Below are 17,049 nucleotides of genomic sequence, written 5' to 3' on the forward strand. Positions count from 1 at the left end.
AGCTCCGAACAATTATTAGTTTGACCCTAGTTTTAATCACTATTTCAGCACACAACATAGCACCGACCATCATTCGGTGCCTCACTCCAAATGGTCGTCGACCACAATGACATAAATCACAGTAAACAATTTCTATAAGTGGTCTGCCACTGAGCCGAACGGAAGATTTGGCACCGGTAAAAATATTCGACTACCAAATGTAAGCATCAGCTCTGATCGAATAAACGAGGAAAGGTACCCGGCGTAAATCATTTCCTCTCCCACTCGCAACTGGTGGCCATTATTTGCAAACGCCAAAAAACCCCATTTCCGAACCCGCACACACACTTGAGCTTATCCGAAGAATAGAATTCAATTTCCGCAATTTTCACAATAGGCATCAGGCGCACACATTCCAGAGCAGAACTTTTACGCCTGTACATGGGAAACAGTTTTCTGTCGCACTCACGGGAGTGGTTCGGCACTACGGAACAATCCTTCCTTTCTCTCAATATCGCTGGAATACCATCAACTTCGACGCTGTTTACGGTTTGGCCACACTCATAGTAATCTGCTCGACTCGAGAGCTAAACCCAGCACTCTAAAACAGCGCGCTGCGATATGATGTATTTTGCAAATATAATCAATAATAAAACATTTGCATTCTATTCACTCACAACTGCTCCACCACTCGGCACCCCAGCGTTTAGTGGAAAGAATTATCATCTGGTTTATGGCGTTCACGCACAGCTAAGAGGGAGCTTCTGTATCTGTAGTGGCACGGCGAGTTATATTATTAACGGTGCGTTGAGCAATCTTATGAAAATTCCTCAAAAATTTAAATTTAATTATACACAATTTAATAGTAACTTACATTTTAAAATAAGAGATAAATAAGAGATAAAAGTGAGAAATTTTTTTTAACTAAATATTCACAAAACTGAACATCGTGGAAAATCAAAAAAAGAAAACGCCAAAAATCCAAATATCAAACTACCTATTGCCGACGCTCAATAGCAGAAGCAAATTGATAACATTTTCGCTCCGATGTCATCGAGACCGGGCGGCGTAGTCGGTGGCCGTGGCCCTCAACGACGTTGCCGCGCCGAGACGGTCGGTCGGTACGGGAAACACACCGTGTCTTCCTGTGTGTAGCTCGGGAATCGGGCAGAACGGATGTGTCACCCTCATGCACGGCCACCGACCGACAACTGGCAGACCGGCTGGGAGGAGACATTGCGATCAAACTAGCAGCAGCGCAGTACCATATTCGGAGTGCCGGAATGAAGGCGAAGTGTGTTTTTGCCTTTGGAATTGATAAATGTGATTTTCCACGAAACGCCATGGGTCCGCCCTTTCGAAACGGAGCTCGCAGCAGATGGTTTCCGGAGAGAAAGCGCGGTGGGTGACTGTGGCTGACAGTCAGTAAGTTGGAAGAATTTTGGACCACTGGAAAGTGGTGGTTTCGTTGTCAGTAATTCGTATCTTAAAGAATATTTATTATTGATAATTTTAATTGATATAGAGATATCTGAATATTAAAATTCAAGTATAATTGGAAGCTCTTCTAACTGTAAACACGTCACAGTTTCAATTATTAGCTTGACGTATGATTAAAAATTAAAAATTAAAATTTACTTCATCAAAATTTAAAAAAAAATATTGGAAACTTTTTCGAGCCAATATTTTTTTGTTTTCGTTCTAGAATTGGTCAAGGCTTTTTATGTATTTGATAAGTTTAGAAGTGCAATATTAAAGACTGTTTACATCCATAGGTATTGTGAAGATATAATAATTGGTTATGTTAAAATAGCTTGGCTGTGCTGCACTCACAGGTTGAAAAATTGCTAGTTTTTACCAGCCGAAAATTTTTTGCTTACATGCACTTGCCGTATTTGAACGAAAGGCGTTGCGGACTATTTTTGGCGGAGTACAAACGGATAGCGGAGAGTGGCGAAGGCATATGAACCACGAGTGGCAGGCACTACTAGGAGATTCCCATCATACACCTGGCGAAAGTTGGAAGATTACGATGGGCCGGGCTCAACAAGGATGCCGGACGACTTTGCAGTGAAATTCATTGTCTTCAAGAACCCCACCGGCATCATGAATAGAGGGGCTCAACGTGCTAGATGGCTTAACCAAGTTGAAACCAACTTGCGTATGTCGAGATGCGTAACGGATTGGCGACGAGTAGCCCAGGACCAAGTACAATGGAGAGAAATTTTTGATACGGCAAGAGCCACCCCGGCTCTCGGCTGGTAAAGTACGTACAAAAACTTGGAATTTGGAATCCTTCGATCTAAGTCTGTGCGATATTTCTCAAAAAATTTCCTTCTGCCAAAAAAATTTAGCGGTTTGTTTAGCGGTACATAAATTTAGCGGAAGCTAACAAAAACGCTAACGGTTATAAAAATTAGCGAAAACGCTAACCGCTAACCAAAATGTTAGCTGAGCTAATTAGCTGTTAGCGGATTAGCGGAATTGTGCCCACCTCTGCTTATTTGCAATAAGTTTTGTGCATTTTAATGCTTTATACTGGGTTGACTGGGTCAAATAAACATTGGCGTCCCTACTGGTTGCTATATTGTCTTGCCCATTATTTTCGAAAGAAGTCTAAATTTAATGCTTGATGTTCGAAAAATATCATATGTACAAATAAAATGGATTTGGTTTTCAGTATTGTAAAAACGAAAAATTTCACAGCCTGCAGCAACGCCATATTTTCATAAATTCTACCTTTACGGAAATGACCATAATTTCTTTATTTTTCTAAAATTAAGTATTTTGCAATTTTTTCTGTATAGGCAGAGAAGCAGAAAAGATTTAGTTGAAGATAAATAAATCTAAAACGAAGTAGGATTTAGTTCTAATTCCTGTCGTAGTAAGGAAAGCCACTCTAATTTTCATCATTTTTTAGGTGGATTTAATGAATACTCCAAAAGTTCTGCTGCTGATTTGACTCAAACACACGTACTTTCCGATCCGTGCCCTTTGAATTCACTAAAAAGCGATTATTAATGCATTTTATTCAAATTACGTTACTGACTTTATATCTTAAATTCGTCGTTCCGTTTTAAAATCCATCAAAATTTTTCATCGTCCGAACTAAAAATTACAAAAATGTTTACGAAGCTGACGCGCATGTATTTGTGTAGGATGGCATGACAAATGTTATTCTGCAAAATTTCTGCAGGTCATGCAAATTTTTCCGGCTGCAGAATAATGACTATGTGTTGCGTGCGTTATTTTCATTTTATGCATGACAGAAATTGAAACGATTACCTAGTCGACATTTTCTTCTTCGTCGCACGAAAAAACGTAGGAAATTTGGCTGCTAAGAATTCTTTAATGAAAAATGGCATTTGAATAAATCTCAACTCACTTTGATTGATCGCGTCAACAAACTAAAATATTAGGGAATAACTAATTTTGCATTGTGTGTCATAAAAATCGCTTATATTTTTAATAATTTGTATTGGATAGGACGGAAATAGGCAATTATGACGAAGCAGCAACATACCCTATATGCTGGCGTGTTACTCAATGGGACTGAGTTTGAGGTATTCGACGAGTTCGCATACATTAGCTCACTGGCAACAGAGGACAATACCAGCCGTGAGATTAAAAGGTATATTATCAGCGGAAGTCGTGCCTACTACACTTGCACAAGTACTTGCGGTCGAACATTCTAAGCTTCCATACACATTGTACAAAATGCTAATTAGACCGGTGGGCCTCTATGGGCATGAAACGTGGACACTGCTAGAAGATGACCCGTGAGCTCTCGGAGTTTCCGAACGGCGGATGCTAAGAATCATCTTTGGCGGCATGCAAGAGAACTGTGTATGGATGCGAAGCAAGAACCATGAACTCGCGCCTCTTCACGGCGAATCCAGTTTTCAGAAAGTGGCTAAAGCTGGTCGGACACGTTGAACAAGACATGTTGCTAGAATGCCCGACAACTTTCCTGCAAACATGTTTTTTAAATTGAATCCGAATGGTATAAGACGAAAGGGGTGCAGCGAGCGAGGTGGCAAGACCAGGAGCGAGTTCAGGCGATTATGGAAGCCCGCGGAACTGGAGACCAATTGCCATGGACCGAAAAAGATGTAGGAATGCAGGCCTTGTCGTAAGACGTAAAGCCAACCAAATAAGTAAGTACCCTGCAACCTGTACGGAAATCTTAGGAAGAAAGGGTCCGCTTTAAAAATGCTCTGATTTTGATAAAATTTGGTGCGTTTGTGCCTTTTCAAAAATTTTTAAGCCCATATTTGTTATTCCCACTTTCTCAGCTGGGGTGGCCACAAAAGCCGTCTTGTTTTCCAATTTTACCCAGAATAAACCCATGCCAAAGTTACTTTAACATCGAATGGCCTGATTCTATTAAGATTCGAACCCACGACCATTCGCCCGTAAAAGCAGATTTGGTGACCTGGCGGATACAGAGCCCCACTGTTAGAAAGTTTTAAATACAAATACCTGTCGGGACCGGCTGATCTTTTCATTTGTCAACTACCCAAATAACAGATGATGTTAGGAAATTCAGGACTACAAAATCTTTCAAAATCAAAACGGTTAGTATAGTTACGTGCAACAATTTTGTTAATATCATGTACAAAAATTAATATCTTATACAAAAATTATACAAAACACTAGCCGCTTTCCAATGGCGAACCTGTTATCTTGCACATTGTTAATTTATTTATTTATTTACTTGAAATACATGACGTAAGACAAAGTCTTTTAGAAAGTGATTTACGTGAGCATCATGCTTTAAACTAATCTAACAACACAAATCCTTCTATAAACATTACGCAAACTCTTCTTCTTTAATCTCTCTGATTGAAAAATGTCAAGCAGCCTTTCTTGAACAGCACTTCCGAATTAAGCAACTTCAATTCAGGAGGTTACAGTATACCACACTCCTCACGTAGAAAGTTTCGCCCTGTTTCGATGTAGACTGCACGGGAACCACCAAATTGTTAGTTCTACGACTATGCGATGCCATCAGCTTAGTGAAGAAGTAGTTTGGAGCTCGTTGTTTTAAAACTTTGTGCAGAAACAAGCACGATCTTAAGGCATAAAAACATCGGAAAGGACTGTTTCTGCAGATGTAAAAGCTGTTTCTGCAGATGACGTACTGAGGTTCTAAGATCTATGTTGAAGATGAATCTAGCGCAGTCATTCAAAGCTATTTCTAATTTCGAAGTCATGGCAGCACTCATGTTTAGGTGTACAATGTCACAAAACGTAAAATGTGGTAAAATCAAGGACTTGAACAGCTGCATCTTAGTCCCTTGAGGTAGATAGTACAATGTTGCCCTCAGTGTACGGAGACAGGCATAAATTTTGCCACATTGTACAGAAACCGCTTTATCCCACTGAAGGTTGTCTTGAAATACCAGCCCAAGGTTATTGGGCTCACTACTTAGTTCAATTTGGTGACCTTAAATTGTTACTCCTGGAAGGGTCGATATGGGTACGCGCCTTGGTCCAAACAGCATTACTTTGGTTTTAGCAGGATTCAGTTTCAAAGAGTTGTTTCTCGCTCAATCAACTACAAGTTAAATATCATGATTGATAAGCCCGATTAATTCTTCTATTGTGACGTTGGGATTGATACAAATCAGCTGGACATCATCTGCAAACATTTGCACACTACCGTGCCGAACGACTTAGGTAAATCGTTAATGCAAACTGAGAAAAGTAGAGGACCAAGAACGGACCCCTGTGGCACCCCTGATGTCACAGTCAGTTTACTCGAGTGCCTATTACCGCAAAACACAGATTGAGTCCTTCCTGTGAGATAGGATCGAATGAGTTCTGTAGCTGAATAATGGAATTGCAGACGGGATGACAATTTGATACACAACCGCCGATGCGAAATCGTGCCGAACGCCTTGGAAAAATCCAGTAACAGAAGAAGCGCATTCTGCTTTCTATCGACTGCGACGGCAATATCATCATACACTCTTAATAGAGCAGTGCAAACTCCTTGGCCCTCTCTAAAACCTACTTGTCGATTTATACCAGAGTATTTGACATGTTGAGGAGGACAGAGATCGTGAAGAGCTAGAACAACTATTTCAAGCAAATGAGACGCGTAAAGTGAACCTAGCTCGTAAAGGACACACATCGAAGCCTGAAAGGTTTAGGGACTAGGACGGAAACTTGGTCAAAAACGGGCGCGAGTTGGTCGACAGGTGGAAGCAGTTCTTCGATGATCATCTCAACGGCGATATAACAGAAGGAGATGAAGCGAAAGTTGATTTCGAAGTACCTACAAACGGTAACAGCGCGCCGGTTCCCGAATTCGAAGAGATCCGGTGAGAATCCGGTCTGCTGAAGAATAATAGGGCCACCGGAAAGGACTGACTCCCGACATAACTCTCCAAAAATGATTACCGGAGGAGTGGTTGGAAGCTGTATAAGCGGCTATAAAAAAAAATGTTGCGATCGGAAGCTTCAAAAATGTGTCGGGCGTGATGTTTTGGGATGGGATCAAACTTCTGCTAGTTTGCATTATATAACATGTTTTGAACAAGAATATTTTGCTTAGTTTTAATCATTTCGTAGCATGGAAACTACTACTGCTTTGAGAACAGGATGCTCTTTCTTAGTAGTCAAAAGCAAGAGTGGTGCCGTCAGAACTTATTCCATTTCATATCATCTCAACCCGGGGTCACTGGGTCTGTAAAATTCGGAACCACAAAGAGTCACATTTAGGGTTAGGCTAGGATTTGGACTTGGTTTAGAATTTCGACTTGGAGTTAGGTTTAGATCTTGACGTGTAGGGCCTAGCCTTGGGCGTGGGCTTAGACTTAGGGTTTTCTGAGACTCGGGGTTGGGCTTGGATTTGTTGGGATTAAAGCTTCCTTCTTATAAAACAGGTACAAACTTTTGCTCATATTGAGGCGCTCTGGTGGACGGATTTGGACGTTCTTGGCGCCCACGTGTCGGAAATTTTGTTAGCTTCACCTATGTATTTTTGACATTCCGCAAAACGACTGTATTTTGTAAACAAACAACTTGATAGCCGAAAGAAGGCAAAAAATTGAGCGAAGTTAGTTGGAAAATACATTGTGGTCTGCATCTAGGCTAACTAAACAGCTGAAATTGTCCAGAAATACCGTATGGCGCGTTATCAACGGTATAAGGAAACATTGACGACGATTCGGAAGCCTCGAGCTAATCATCGGAGTGAAACTGTCGACCGGAAACTACGTCGTAAGATTTTGAAAAACATTAAGAGGAATCCCAATCTGTCGGACCGTGATTTGGCCAGAAAATTCGGTGCTGCCCATAGCAGGTACCGTAAGGAGAATTCGACTCCGCGAAGGAAGCAAGGCGTATCGAGCTAGCAAACAGCCAAACCGAACCATAAAACAAAATAGTGTGGCCAAAATCGGTGCTCGAAAACTATACGACCGGGTACTAACCAACTTCGACGGGTGTCTTCTGATGGACGATGACACCTATGTCAATGCTGATTTCGGGCAAATGCCAGGTCAAAAATTTTACTTGGCAACGACTCGGGGGTATGTTCCAAACAAATTTAAATTTGTTTTTGCTGACAAATTTGCACGAAAATTTAATAACGAAATACAAATAAGACGATGACGTCGGAACTGTACCAAAAGGAGTGTCTCCAAAAACGAATTTTGCCGTTCATTCGATTCCACCACCATCGCGTGATGTTTTGGCCATATTTGACAAGCTGTCATTACAACAAAGTCGTTCAAGAATGGTATGCAGAGAAAGGGATCCAGTTTGTTCCGAAAGCCCTTAACCCACCCAATTTCCCCCAGTTCCGCCCTATTGAGAAGTACTGGGCAATCGTGAAGAAGAGACTCAAGACAAAGGGAAAAGTTGTCAAAACGATGAACGAAGAAAGTGTGCGCCGCTCAATGAGCCATATTACAGGAAAAGTTCCCCGAAATAATACCGATAAGGTGGTGCCAGGGAGGATAGAGGCTGGAGACTCGAGTAGGGTTTTATTGGGTCGGGATACCAACCCCACGCAACTTGAGTTGTCTTCTCAGGCGTCTGATAGCAGATGTCTCTACTCGTAAAAAAAACAAAACAGGAAAAGCTCGAGAATTCCTTCGAAACCGTGACGAATAATTTTATCCGTATTTTTTCTTGAAAGTATGAAGAAAATGCTACATTTGTGTAAGAAAAGATCTTGAATTCAATAATAAATAACTGAGATACACGCAATTGTTTTTATTACAATACTATCTTAAGCAAGCTTTAGGCTTGAACTTGGATTTGAACTTGACCTTGGACTTGGATTCGGACTTAAATTTTGGATTTAGATTTGTACTAGGGCTTAGACTTGAGTTTAGGCTAAGATTTAGATTTGGACTTGGGTTTGCCATTGACTTTTTGGACCTAAGTTTGGGCTAGAGCTTGGATTTGGATACAAGTTGGGCTTGAATTTAGGGTTTTCTGGTAATTCGACCTTGACTTGGGCTTGGGCTTTTTGGGATTAGGATTAGGTTTGGAATTGGACTTGTACTTGAGCTTGGACTTGGACTCGCGTTTAACTTTGGTATTAGGTTTGATCTTTAGCTTAGGCTTGAGTTAGGTTAGGATTTGGACTTGGATTTGGATTTCGACTAATGTGGGTGCTTTTGGTTAGATTTAAATTGATCGGATTAGATTAGTTGGATGGAATTTGGCAAATTTTGATTGATTTGGATGATTTTGGACGGATTTGGATAAATTTTGTAGGATTAGATTGGTTTTTGACTAATTTGGATTAGATTTGAACATATTTGCAATCGATTTGGGTTGATAAAAATTCGATCTGCACAATTTTCAATTTGATTCAGACTAATTTGGATTGGATTTGTCTGAGCAATGATTTGGTTGGATGAGCTTTGTTTTGGGCTGATTTGGATTCGATTTGGAATGGCTTGGATTGAATTTAGAAAATTTTCGATTGGATTCGTATTAATCTGGTCGGATTCGGACTAATTTGTAATGGATTTGAACTAATTTGTATTAGATTTGGATTAATTTGAATTGGCTTTGGATAATTTTGCTTAGATTGAAATATTTTGGTCGGAATAGGCCGGTTGGGTGGGATTTAGAAAAATTTACTTTGCTTTGTATCGGATTTGGATTGGTTTTGGACAATTTTTGATTGGATTCGTGCTAATTTGGATTGGAGTTGTATTGATTTGGAGTAGTTTTAGACTAATTTCGATTGGATTTGAATTAATTTAAACTAATTTCGATTTGGAATGACTTGGATTGAACGGCGATGAACTGGAAGTGGTTGATGGAAGTTCATATATTTGGGAAGCCTCGTCACCGCCGGCAATAATATGAGTGATGATGAAGGGACGGCAGGGGAAAGTAATGAAAAGTTTTTTGAAATGGAGGGGAAATTTCAAGGTCAAGACTAAAAACACGAGGTTTGGTCTATGAGTGAGAAGATTCAACGACGCATTCCAGTCAGAAGTCGAACCTACTTTTTCCTCCACAAGACGCTTAATTGAAGGATGTACAAAACGCTAATCAGACCGGCAATCCTCTGCGGATTTGAGACAGTAACTTTGCTTACGAAATACATACGTGCACCTGCCCTATTTGAACGAAAGATGTCGCGGACTATTTTTGGCGAAGTACAAACGGTTAGCGGAGAGTGGCGTAAACGTATGAACCACGAGTTGCAGGCACTACTCGAAAAGATTCCCATCGTACACCTGGCGAGAAATGAGAGTCTGCGGTGAGTTGGCCTTATCGCAAGGATGCCGAACGATTGTATAGTGAACACTGTTCTCTTCAAGAAACTCACCAGCACCGGAAATTGAGAGACACAATGGCATGGCTCGACCTGGTTGAAGCTGACTTGCGTGTGTCGAGACGCTCAACGAATTGGCGTCGAGTAGCCCAGAACCGTGTACAGTGGAGAGGAATTCTTGATACGGCAAGAGCCATTCCGGCTCTCTACTGGTAGAAGTAGGAAGTAAGTATTTGACAGGTTTGTTGAAAGCGGTATAATTTTTTGCGGTTAAAAAGCGTAAGAACGCTACTACTAGACCTACGCACCACTAGATGACAATCTAAAATTCACTGCACAGTAACCAGTTTTCGAATCAAAAATGACAGTGCTTTCTTTGCTGGAAGGGTACACGTGACGGGGCATGTAGTGAGAATGCCGAACAAAAATCTTGCAACAACCCATGTGGTGGATGGGAAAGATACGAATTGATGATTAAATTGTTGATTTGAAGGTTTGGAGTTTAGTTATGATTTTTTTCAATATCTTTGACAAAAAAGTGTTGACCATGATGATGTTGAGCAGCGTTGCCAGTCTTCCAGATTTGTTTGAATCTTCTAAGCTTTTTGATGCCTAGCCAGACAAAAAAGGAATGTTTCAAAAAATCATTGGTTTCAATCTCCTTTAACAGATTTTCGTAAAAATGTGCTAATGTAATGTAATGTTCTCACGGAACAGCTCAAAATTTTCTAAGGCTTCTGCAGGAGACGTTCAATGATCGTATTATACGTAAGTTTTATACGTATTTGGTGTGAATACTAGGTAGAAATGTTTGTTTACGATATAGAAAATTTTTGTCAGCTACAAACAGAAAGTGGATTTTTTCAACTTACACCAAGGCCAGTTCTCAGAAATATTACTAGAAAAATCGCCACAATACAGCTGCTTCTGATCGATTTATTTATTGTTCCTCACAATCAGTCTTAGGAAATAGCTACAATTTCAATCTACATATGGAACGTGTTTTTTTCTTATTTTTCTCATCATCAACTTTCGACCTTTTTGTTTACTACAAAATACCATCGCAGAGGGTAGGTTTTCTATATTAACAAATTATTACAGCCGTCTACCAACAATTTTGTTTTTAATTTTCGATTTCGAGCAGAGTTCGTATAGGTCGGCTCTGTTTCCGCCTCTAATGCAACAGCGCTAAATGCGACAATAAATACTCGTACCGCATAGTCCTATACATACAACTATTTTTTTTCTTACTTGGTTTTAATATCACTATACCGATAATGGCTACTACTATGAATACCGTTGGGGAACGCATTCGGTTCGATCGATCGTTATATCGTTAATAGTTTCTCCAGCGCCTTCTGGATGTACTATCACGAAAAAGCCACCGAAGTGATGAGAACCTTAGTCCCGTTTTCCTGCTCGGCGGATAGCTCCACTCGCAAACAGGGCAGCTCGTTGATCAATTTTTGCAACAAGAATTCGCAGTGCAAAATTGACATGTTCTTCCATATATGATTGAATGGGATTTTTTGAACGGCAGTATCCTCCTTCGAAATCCACCCCCCGGAGCAGTTGATACGAAGGATCATGTTTTGTTTGTTGTTCTCGAAGTGAAACGGTGAGCTTTGGCCTATCATGAAATATCCCATCCGATTCTCAACTATGGAACAATGTTCCAGTGCACTAGGGTAATCCTCCAGAATGTACACACGGATGTTGAAATCCGTTTCTGGCTTGCGACTAGGTCCGAACATGTAGATCTTCAAGCGTTTCATAACTGTTACTTCGGGGGAAAGATTCTCGCCTCCTAGAATGTACTTTCCCAATTTTCTAGTCATGATGTAAGCATTTTTCAGATCTAATTGAATGTATGCCTGCGGACTCGGAACATCGTTCTCGGAGGACGCTATCTTCTTCCAGCAGTTTGTCACTTCCTCTTTGTAGAAAAGCGAAATTTTCCAATTGCTGATATCCTCCGCACAGTGCGGTACCTTCAGGATCAACGGCTTCGCGAAGTTACTCTTTGCCGGACCGCACACGATCGTCGAACTGATGTGGGTGATTTGATTCTCGACTAGAATGGTATCCTTGGAGTCGTACATGACCGCTAGGAAAACGTTTATTTTCAGCGTTTCCGGCAGGGCACCCTCCGGAATCGAGAGCGACGTCTGCAGATGTTCCAGCTCGAGCCAGCCGCCGTCCGATGTGACGACCTGACGCATGCTGCTCGACTTGTGCATGCCCTCGTTCGAGCTGGACGTTTCCAGCGATTCCGTCGTGGCCACGGCGTACGTCGAATTGGCTGTAAAAGGACATAAACATTAAAATTTATTTGAAGTTTTTTCGAGTTTCCAATAATTTAGCTTGTAAATTTTTTCGGAATATCTAGTTTCAGGAAATAAAAAAAAAATCTTTAAAATTTTATAGAAGCAAGTTGTAAATAATAAATATTTTTATATTGGATATAAGTGATGAATATAACATCGGACTTTTAAAAATTTAATGCACAAGATTAATTTACTCAATCGAAACTGACAGCCACGTTGTTACAATCATTAAATCAGTTAGCTCAATGCTAGCAGAACCATTTTGTTGACATTAGATGAATTATTGACGAATGTGGCTGCAAACGCGACTACATCGGATGTTGTACATCTTCAGCCACGCACTCAATAGTCCTGTCCCTCTATCAACAAATCGAATTCGATTGAAAACGGCAATAAATTACGTTAATCCAAATCACTTACATGTGTTGGTGTTGCTGGTGGTCGCCAACGACTCGTTGCTCATGTATTGGCCGCTCTTTTGCGCGGGCTGACCCGAGAGTGACTGCGGTTGCTGTTGCTGTGGCTGAGGCTGCTGCAAAGGCAGAAGCGCCTGCAGTTGTCCTTTCAGGACAGCGTGCGGGGGCGTGGGTGGGTGATGCTGATGATACAAATGATAGTGCTTTTGCAGATGCTGCTTCTGTTGCTGTTGCTGCTGCTGCTGGTGATAGTGATTAGTGTTCTCGGGGTTTTTGTTGTCGATGGGAGTCGAATAACTGCGAGTGGGAATGGAGAGATCACGCGAGTCAAATTAATTTGTCTTGATTAGTGGTTGGGGCACTAGCGAGACGGATTAATGTTGTAGCTAATTATAGTAGTAGTGGGAAATTTAATTTTAGAACGAATTTAGTTTGTTGTAATGATTTCGTATTTATGAATGAATCGTGAATTTAATCTATACAAACCTGGATGTAAACTGCGGTTCGTCGTAGTGATGTTCCGTGGAAATTGAACGCGATAACAGGAGAGGCACATTCTGGCCGGGAACTTTCGGTGCTTCCATTGTACTTCCGTTCGAGTACTCATAGTTGTTGACGCGAATGTTAATATCCGGAGTGTTTGTCGAGTTGTAGGTGAGCTTTTTCTGGAACTCATGTGTGTAGGTATGTTGATCCGGTGCAGTCCGGGAGATGCTGTATGACGGCAGCTTCTGACGATGCCGCTTGAACTGGATCAGAAAGACGAAGAATGTGATGCACAGCGTTACGATGAAACCGAGACCAAGATAGAAGATCCAGTCGGAAGCTGAAACGACGGTAAAATGAGAGAACTATTAAGCTGTCAACAGGCAACAGACTTGTAGTATTCCTTTATTTTCCCAGCTTATGCTTTAGAGAAAAAAAATTATTAAAGTCTCTTAGCAGATTATTTTGACTTCTTTGGGATTTAATGAACAAATTGTCTCAGGTGATTGAATTAGTAGAAATTCCACACCAAATGTCTACAAAACTATGTGTTCACCCCCTTTACAGTTTCCCGATTTTATGTTCTGAAAAGGTATCCCACCGACAACATGCAAATGCATTTGCCTTCTTCGCTTGAACAACCCTCACAATGGTTAAGTGATTGTTCGAGCGTCAGTCTCGTTTCATCCTGCTCCGCTAAAAGTATGCATCAAAATTCACATATCAGAAGCCACCATTCTTCCTATTTGTAGCCACGTGATGTAGCCTCCACCACCACCACCACCGACCGACCGTTCGGTTGGAGCCAAAATCTGTGTGACAAGGGGAGCAATCCAATGGCGACCACGGTGACAGTGACAGCGGTTCCCACTTTTCCACTACCGGCCGGGGAGGAAGCTTGCGCTCACGTTATGAGATTGGTAGCGCAGGAAACGTTTATGGTGCTTCCCTTCTTCGCAAATGCAGTAGAATTATGACTGTAAACGCGATACAATGTCCTAAGATCAAGGTTGCTGATAGATGGTCTCGGGATTTATTAACAGAGTTTTTGAATTCAAATTGCCATTAATTATTACATTATTTTTTGTGACTTCGTTCCAGTTTTTCAATTAATGGTCTTAGTCAAAGCAAAGCAAAGCAAAGCCTAGGTGCTACATTCCGTTATCGAAACTTGACCTTCTGTTTTTTATACGACAGACTTCGCAACCAGCTGTTAGAGTGCAGAACAATTGCAGGGCCAGTTGCTACGATTATATTGACTCTAACAGCCTCTCCCAGGCGAGATACGAACATACGACGACTGGCTTATTAGGCCAGCGTCATACCTCGGAGCCAACTGGGAGGCCTTAGTCATAATTGTTTTTAATATATAAATTTGTCCAAAAATTTACTGTTCTTTAAGATGTTTAAACATTGTCGGCAATATTTAATATTGCAATAGCAAGAAATACTAATACTAAGGGACTGTGTAAGGGACTATCGCCACACAAGTCGACGTCAACCCTATCGAACCATCTAGCACGCTGGGTCCCTCTATTCATTGTACAGGTGGGATTCTTGAAGAGAACAAATTTCACTGTACAGTCATCCGGCATTCTTACGTCGTGGCCGGTTCACCGTAGCCTGTCGACTATCGCTAGGTGCGCGATGGGCATCTCTCCAAATAGTACCTTCAGCTCGTGGTTCATACGCCTCTGCGGCACTCCGTTTGCACTCCACCAAAAATAGTCCGCACCACCTCGTTCAAAGACGGTAAGTACGTCTAGTCTTGCGTACGCAAAGTTACAGTCTCAAATCCGATCTCAAAGACTACCGGTCTGATTAGCATTTTATACATCGTATGCTACTTGTTCAAATTGTCTTGCAAGGGGAAAAGTAGGCCAATTTCCAGCTTAAATGTATTGAAACTCTTGACTCATATTGCTGTTGGCAATGACCAGAGATCCCAAATATATGAAATCATCAACCACTTCCCGTTCACCGCCGTTTATAAAATTCTATCCGTAGGAGAAGAACATTGTTTTCACGGGAACCTCTTCCTACCATATATTTGGTTTTCGACGCATTGATTTGTAACCCAATCCTCCTAGCCTCCAATCCTCCTGGTCTGGCGTAAATTACCTCCACCGTCCCAAAGTTACTAGTAATAATGTCAGTGAAGTCGTCTTTGAAAACTAGGTGTTGGCTACATTTACCGAAGAGCGTGATCTTGTGCGTGTTTCGTGGAGCTCTAAGGTGGAATTGATCAACCGCGGCAGTTTGTCTGGAAAACCATTCTCGTGCATTTTTGCCATATCTGTTCGCGCTCGACTGTATCATATGCTGACTCGAAATATACGAAAATGTGTTGCGTGGGCACGTTGTACCTCCAACATTTCTGGACGATTTCTGGAGAGTAAAAATTTGATCCGTTGAAGTACGGACCCCCATAAAACCCACCTGATACTGTCCTACAATATCTCTTGCTATTGGTAATTTATGACGTAACAAAATCAGGGAAAGAGTAGGTAGCGTTCATCAGTGTAATGCAGCGGTAATTACAGCAATTCAGTCGACCGCCATTTTTGTAAATGGGACCAATCACACTTTCCATCTACTCTTCTTGTAGTTTCTCCTTCTCCTATATCCTTGAAATTAACCAGTGCAGAGCCGTTGCTAGTGGTTCTTTGCCAGTTTTGTAGAATTTTACCGGAAGTCAGTTCTTTCCAGCGGCTCTACTTTCTTCAATTGATCGATTTCTCGTCGGATATCTTCCAGATCGGAAGTCGGGACACTGCAAGCTATATGCTACAGAAACTTACTAAAGGGCTTATTGGACGGACACCGATTATCGGCGGCGGTAAGTTCAATGCCTGAGCGGTGGAATGGGAAAGCAGATACACCAATTCAAGACGATATAGCCTACTAGAATCTCTGACAAAGCTATCCTACTAGCACAGTTGTTGCAGAATTGTTGTGGTAACCGATATATGACTAGTTTTAGTCATAAATTAGTTTCCACAACTAAAAGTGCCTATTGTGTGTAGCTAATTTTTACTCAGTGCAGGACTGTCCTTCACTCAGTGCACCGATTTTGCTTATTTAACTGTAACACCTTAGCCAAGTAAAATTCGATAATATTATATATTCCCATAATAATATTCGATATGGGACTTTCGAAGAGCGTAATTACTATTACACAGTATTACTGACCTAAGTATTGCCATAAGTAATAAGTATTTACGGCGCACTCCCACTTTACACTGGGTGGTGCACCAAGAGCACTCTTGCAATACTTAGTTCACCAATCTTATGGATAATAATTTACTCTACAGGGTGTTCAATAAGTTCGACTACACTTTAAAAATGTGTTTAAAAAATAAAAATACAAGATATTCTTTTCTGAGTCAATTTTTATTGAAGCAGTGTTTATTGAGAATCTTTACGACATATTTGGTGAAAGCACCCCCGCTTTGTGCTATATGACGAGCTTGAGACGTTTCTCAAAAGAATCACACGCGGCACGCACCTGGTCCATGGGCATCTCGTCCCAGATCTTGGAAATGAGCTTCTTAAATTGGTCCATAGTGCTCATTTTATATTCGCTCTACATGGCCAGTATATACGACCATACATAAAAATCCAGGGGATTCAGATCCGGGAAGCTGGGAAACCACAAAGTCTTATCGAGAAAATCAGTCAAATTCTCCCGACACCACGCTTGGCCGATATTTGCCGCGCCGTCCTATTGAAAGACGTAATGATCTTTCCCGTAAAGGCCACGAAGTGCCGGGGCACAGCCTACTCCAGAACCTCGGTGTACGCGGCGTTGATTTTTAAGCTTTTCTCGATAAACACCAGTGGAAGCTTCCCACGCTTGAATGCGGCCCCTCAAACTTATGTGGGACGAAGGGATGCTGGCCAACATCGGCGCCCACAGCCGATTATTTAGGACATTGTGCGGCTGTTGCAAGATGAAGAGTTTCTCATCAGAAAACACGAACTCCTGACCAGCGTGCCGCGAAAGTATCAGTTTTGCTCTGTCCAGCCTCTTCTTCGTTGTAGCCTCCGTTACCTCGTGAACCTTGCGTTTCTTGTACGGCTT

At 41.4% G+C, this 17,049-nt stretch overlaps 1 protein-coding gene across 1 annotated transcript in view; it reads right to left on the reverse strand.

The window, feature by feature from the left end:
* Window positions 1-11,106: 11,106 nt before the first annotated feature.
* Window positions 11,107-17,049, reverse strand: part of LOC128740427 (netrin receptor unc-5-like) — a 249,626-nt gene continuing 243,683 nt past the window's right edge. The window contains exons 8-10 of the mRNA XM_053835968.1: window positions 12,966-13,305; window positions 12,484-12,776; window positions 11,107-12,038 (exon numbers count right to left, since the gene is read on the reverse strand). Of these exons, the coding sequence (XP_053691943.1) occupies window positions 11,107-12,038; window positions 12,484-12,776; window positions 12,966-13,305 (1,565 nt within the window). The remainder of the gene's footprint in view (window positions 12,039-12,483; window positions 12,777-12,965; window positions 13,306-17,049) is intronic.

The sequence above is a fragment of the Sabethes cyaneus genome, chromosome 3 (genome assembly GCF_943734655.1).
Source record: "Sabethes cyaneus chromosome 3, idSabCyanKW18_F2, whole genome shotgun sequence".
NCBI lineage: Eukaryota > Metazoa > Arthropoda > Insecta > Diptera > Culicidae > Sabethes > Sabethes cyaneus.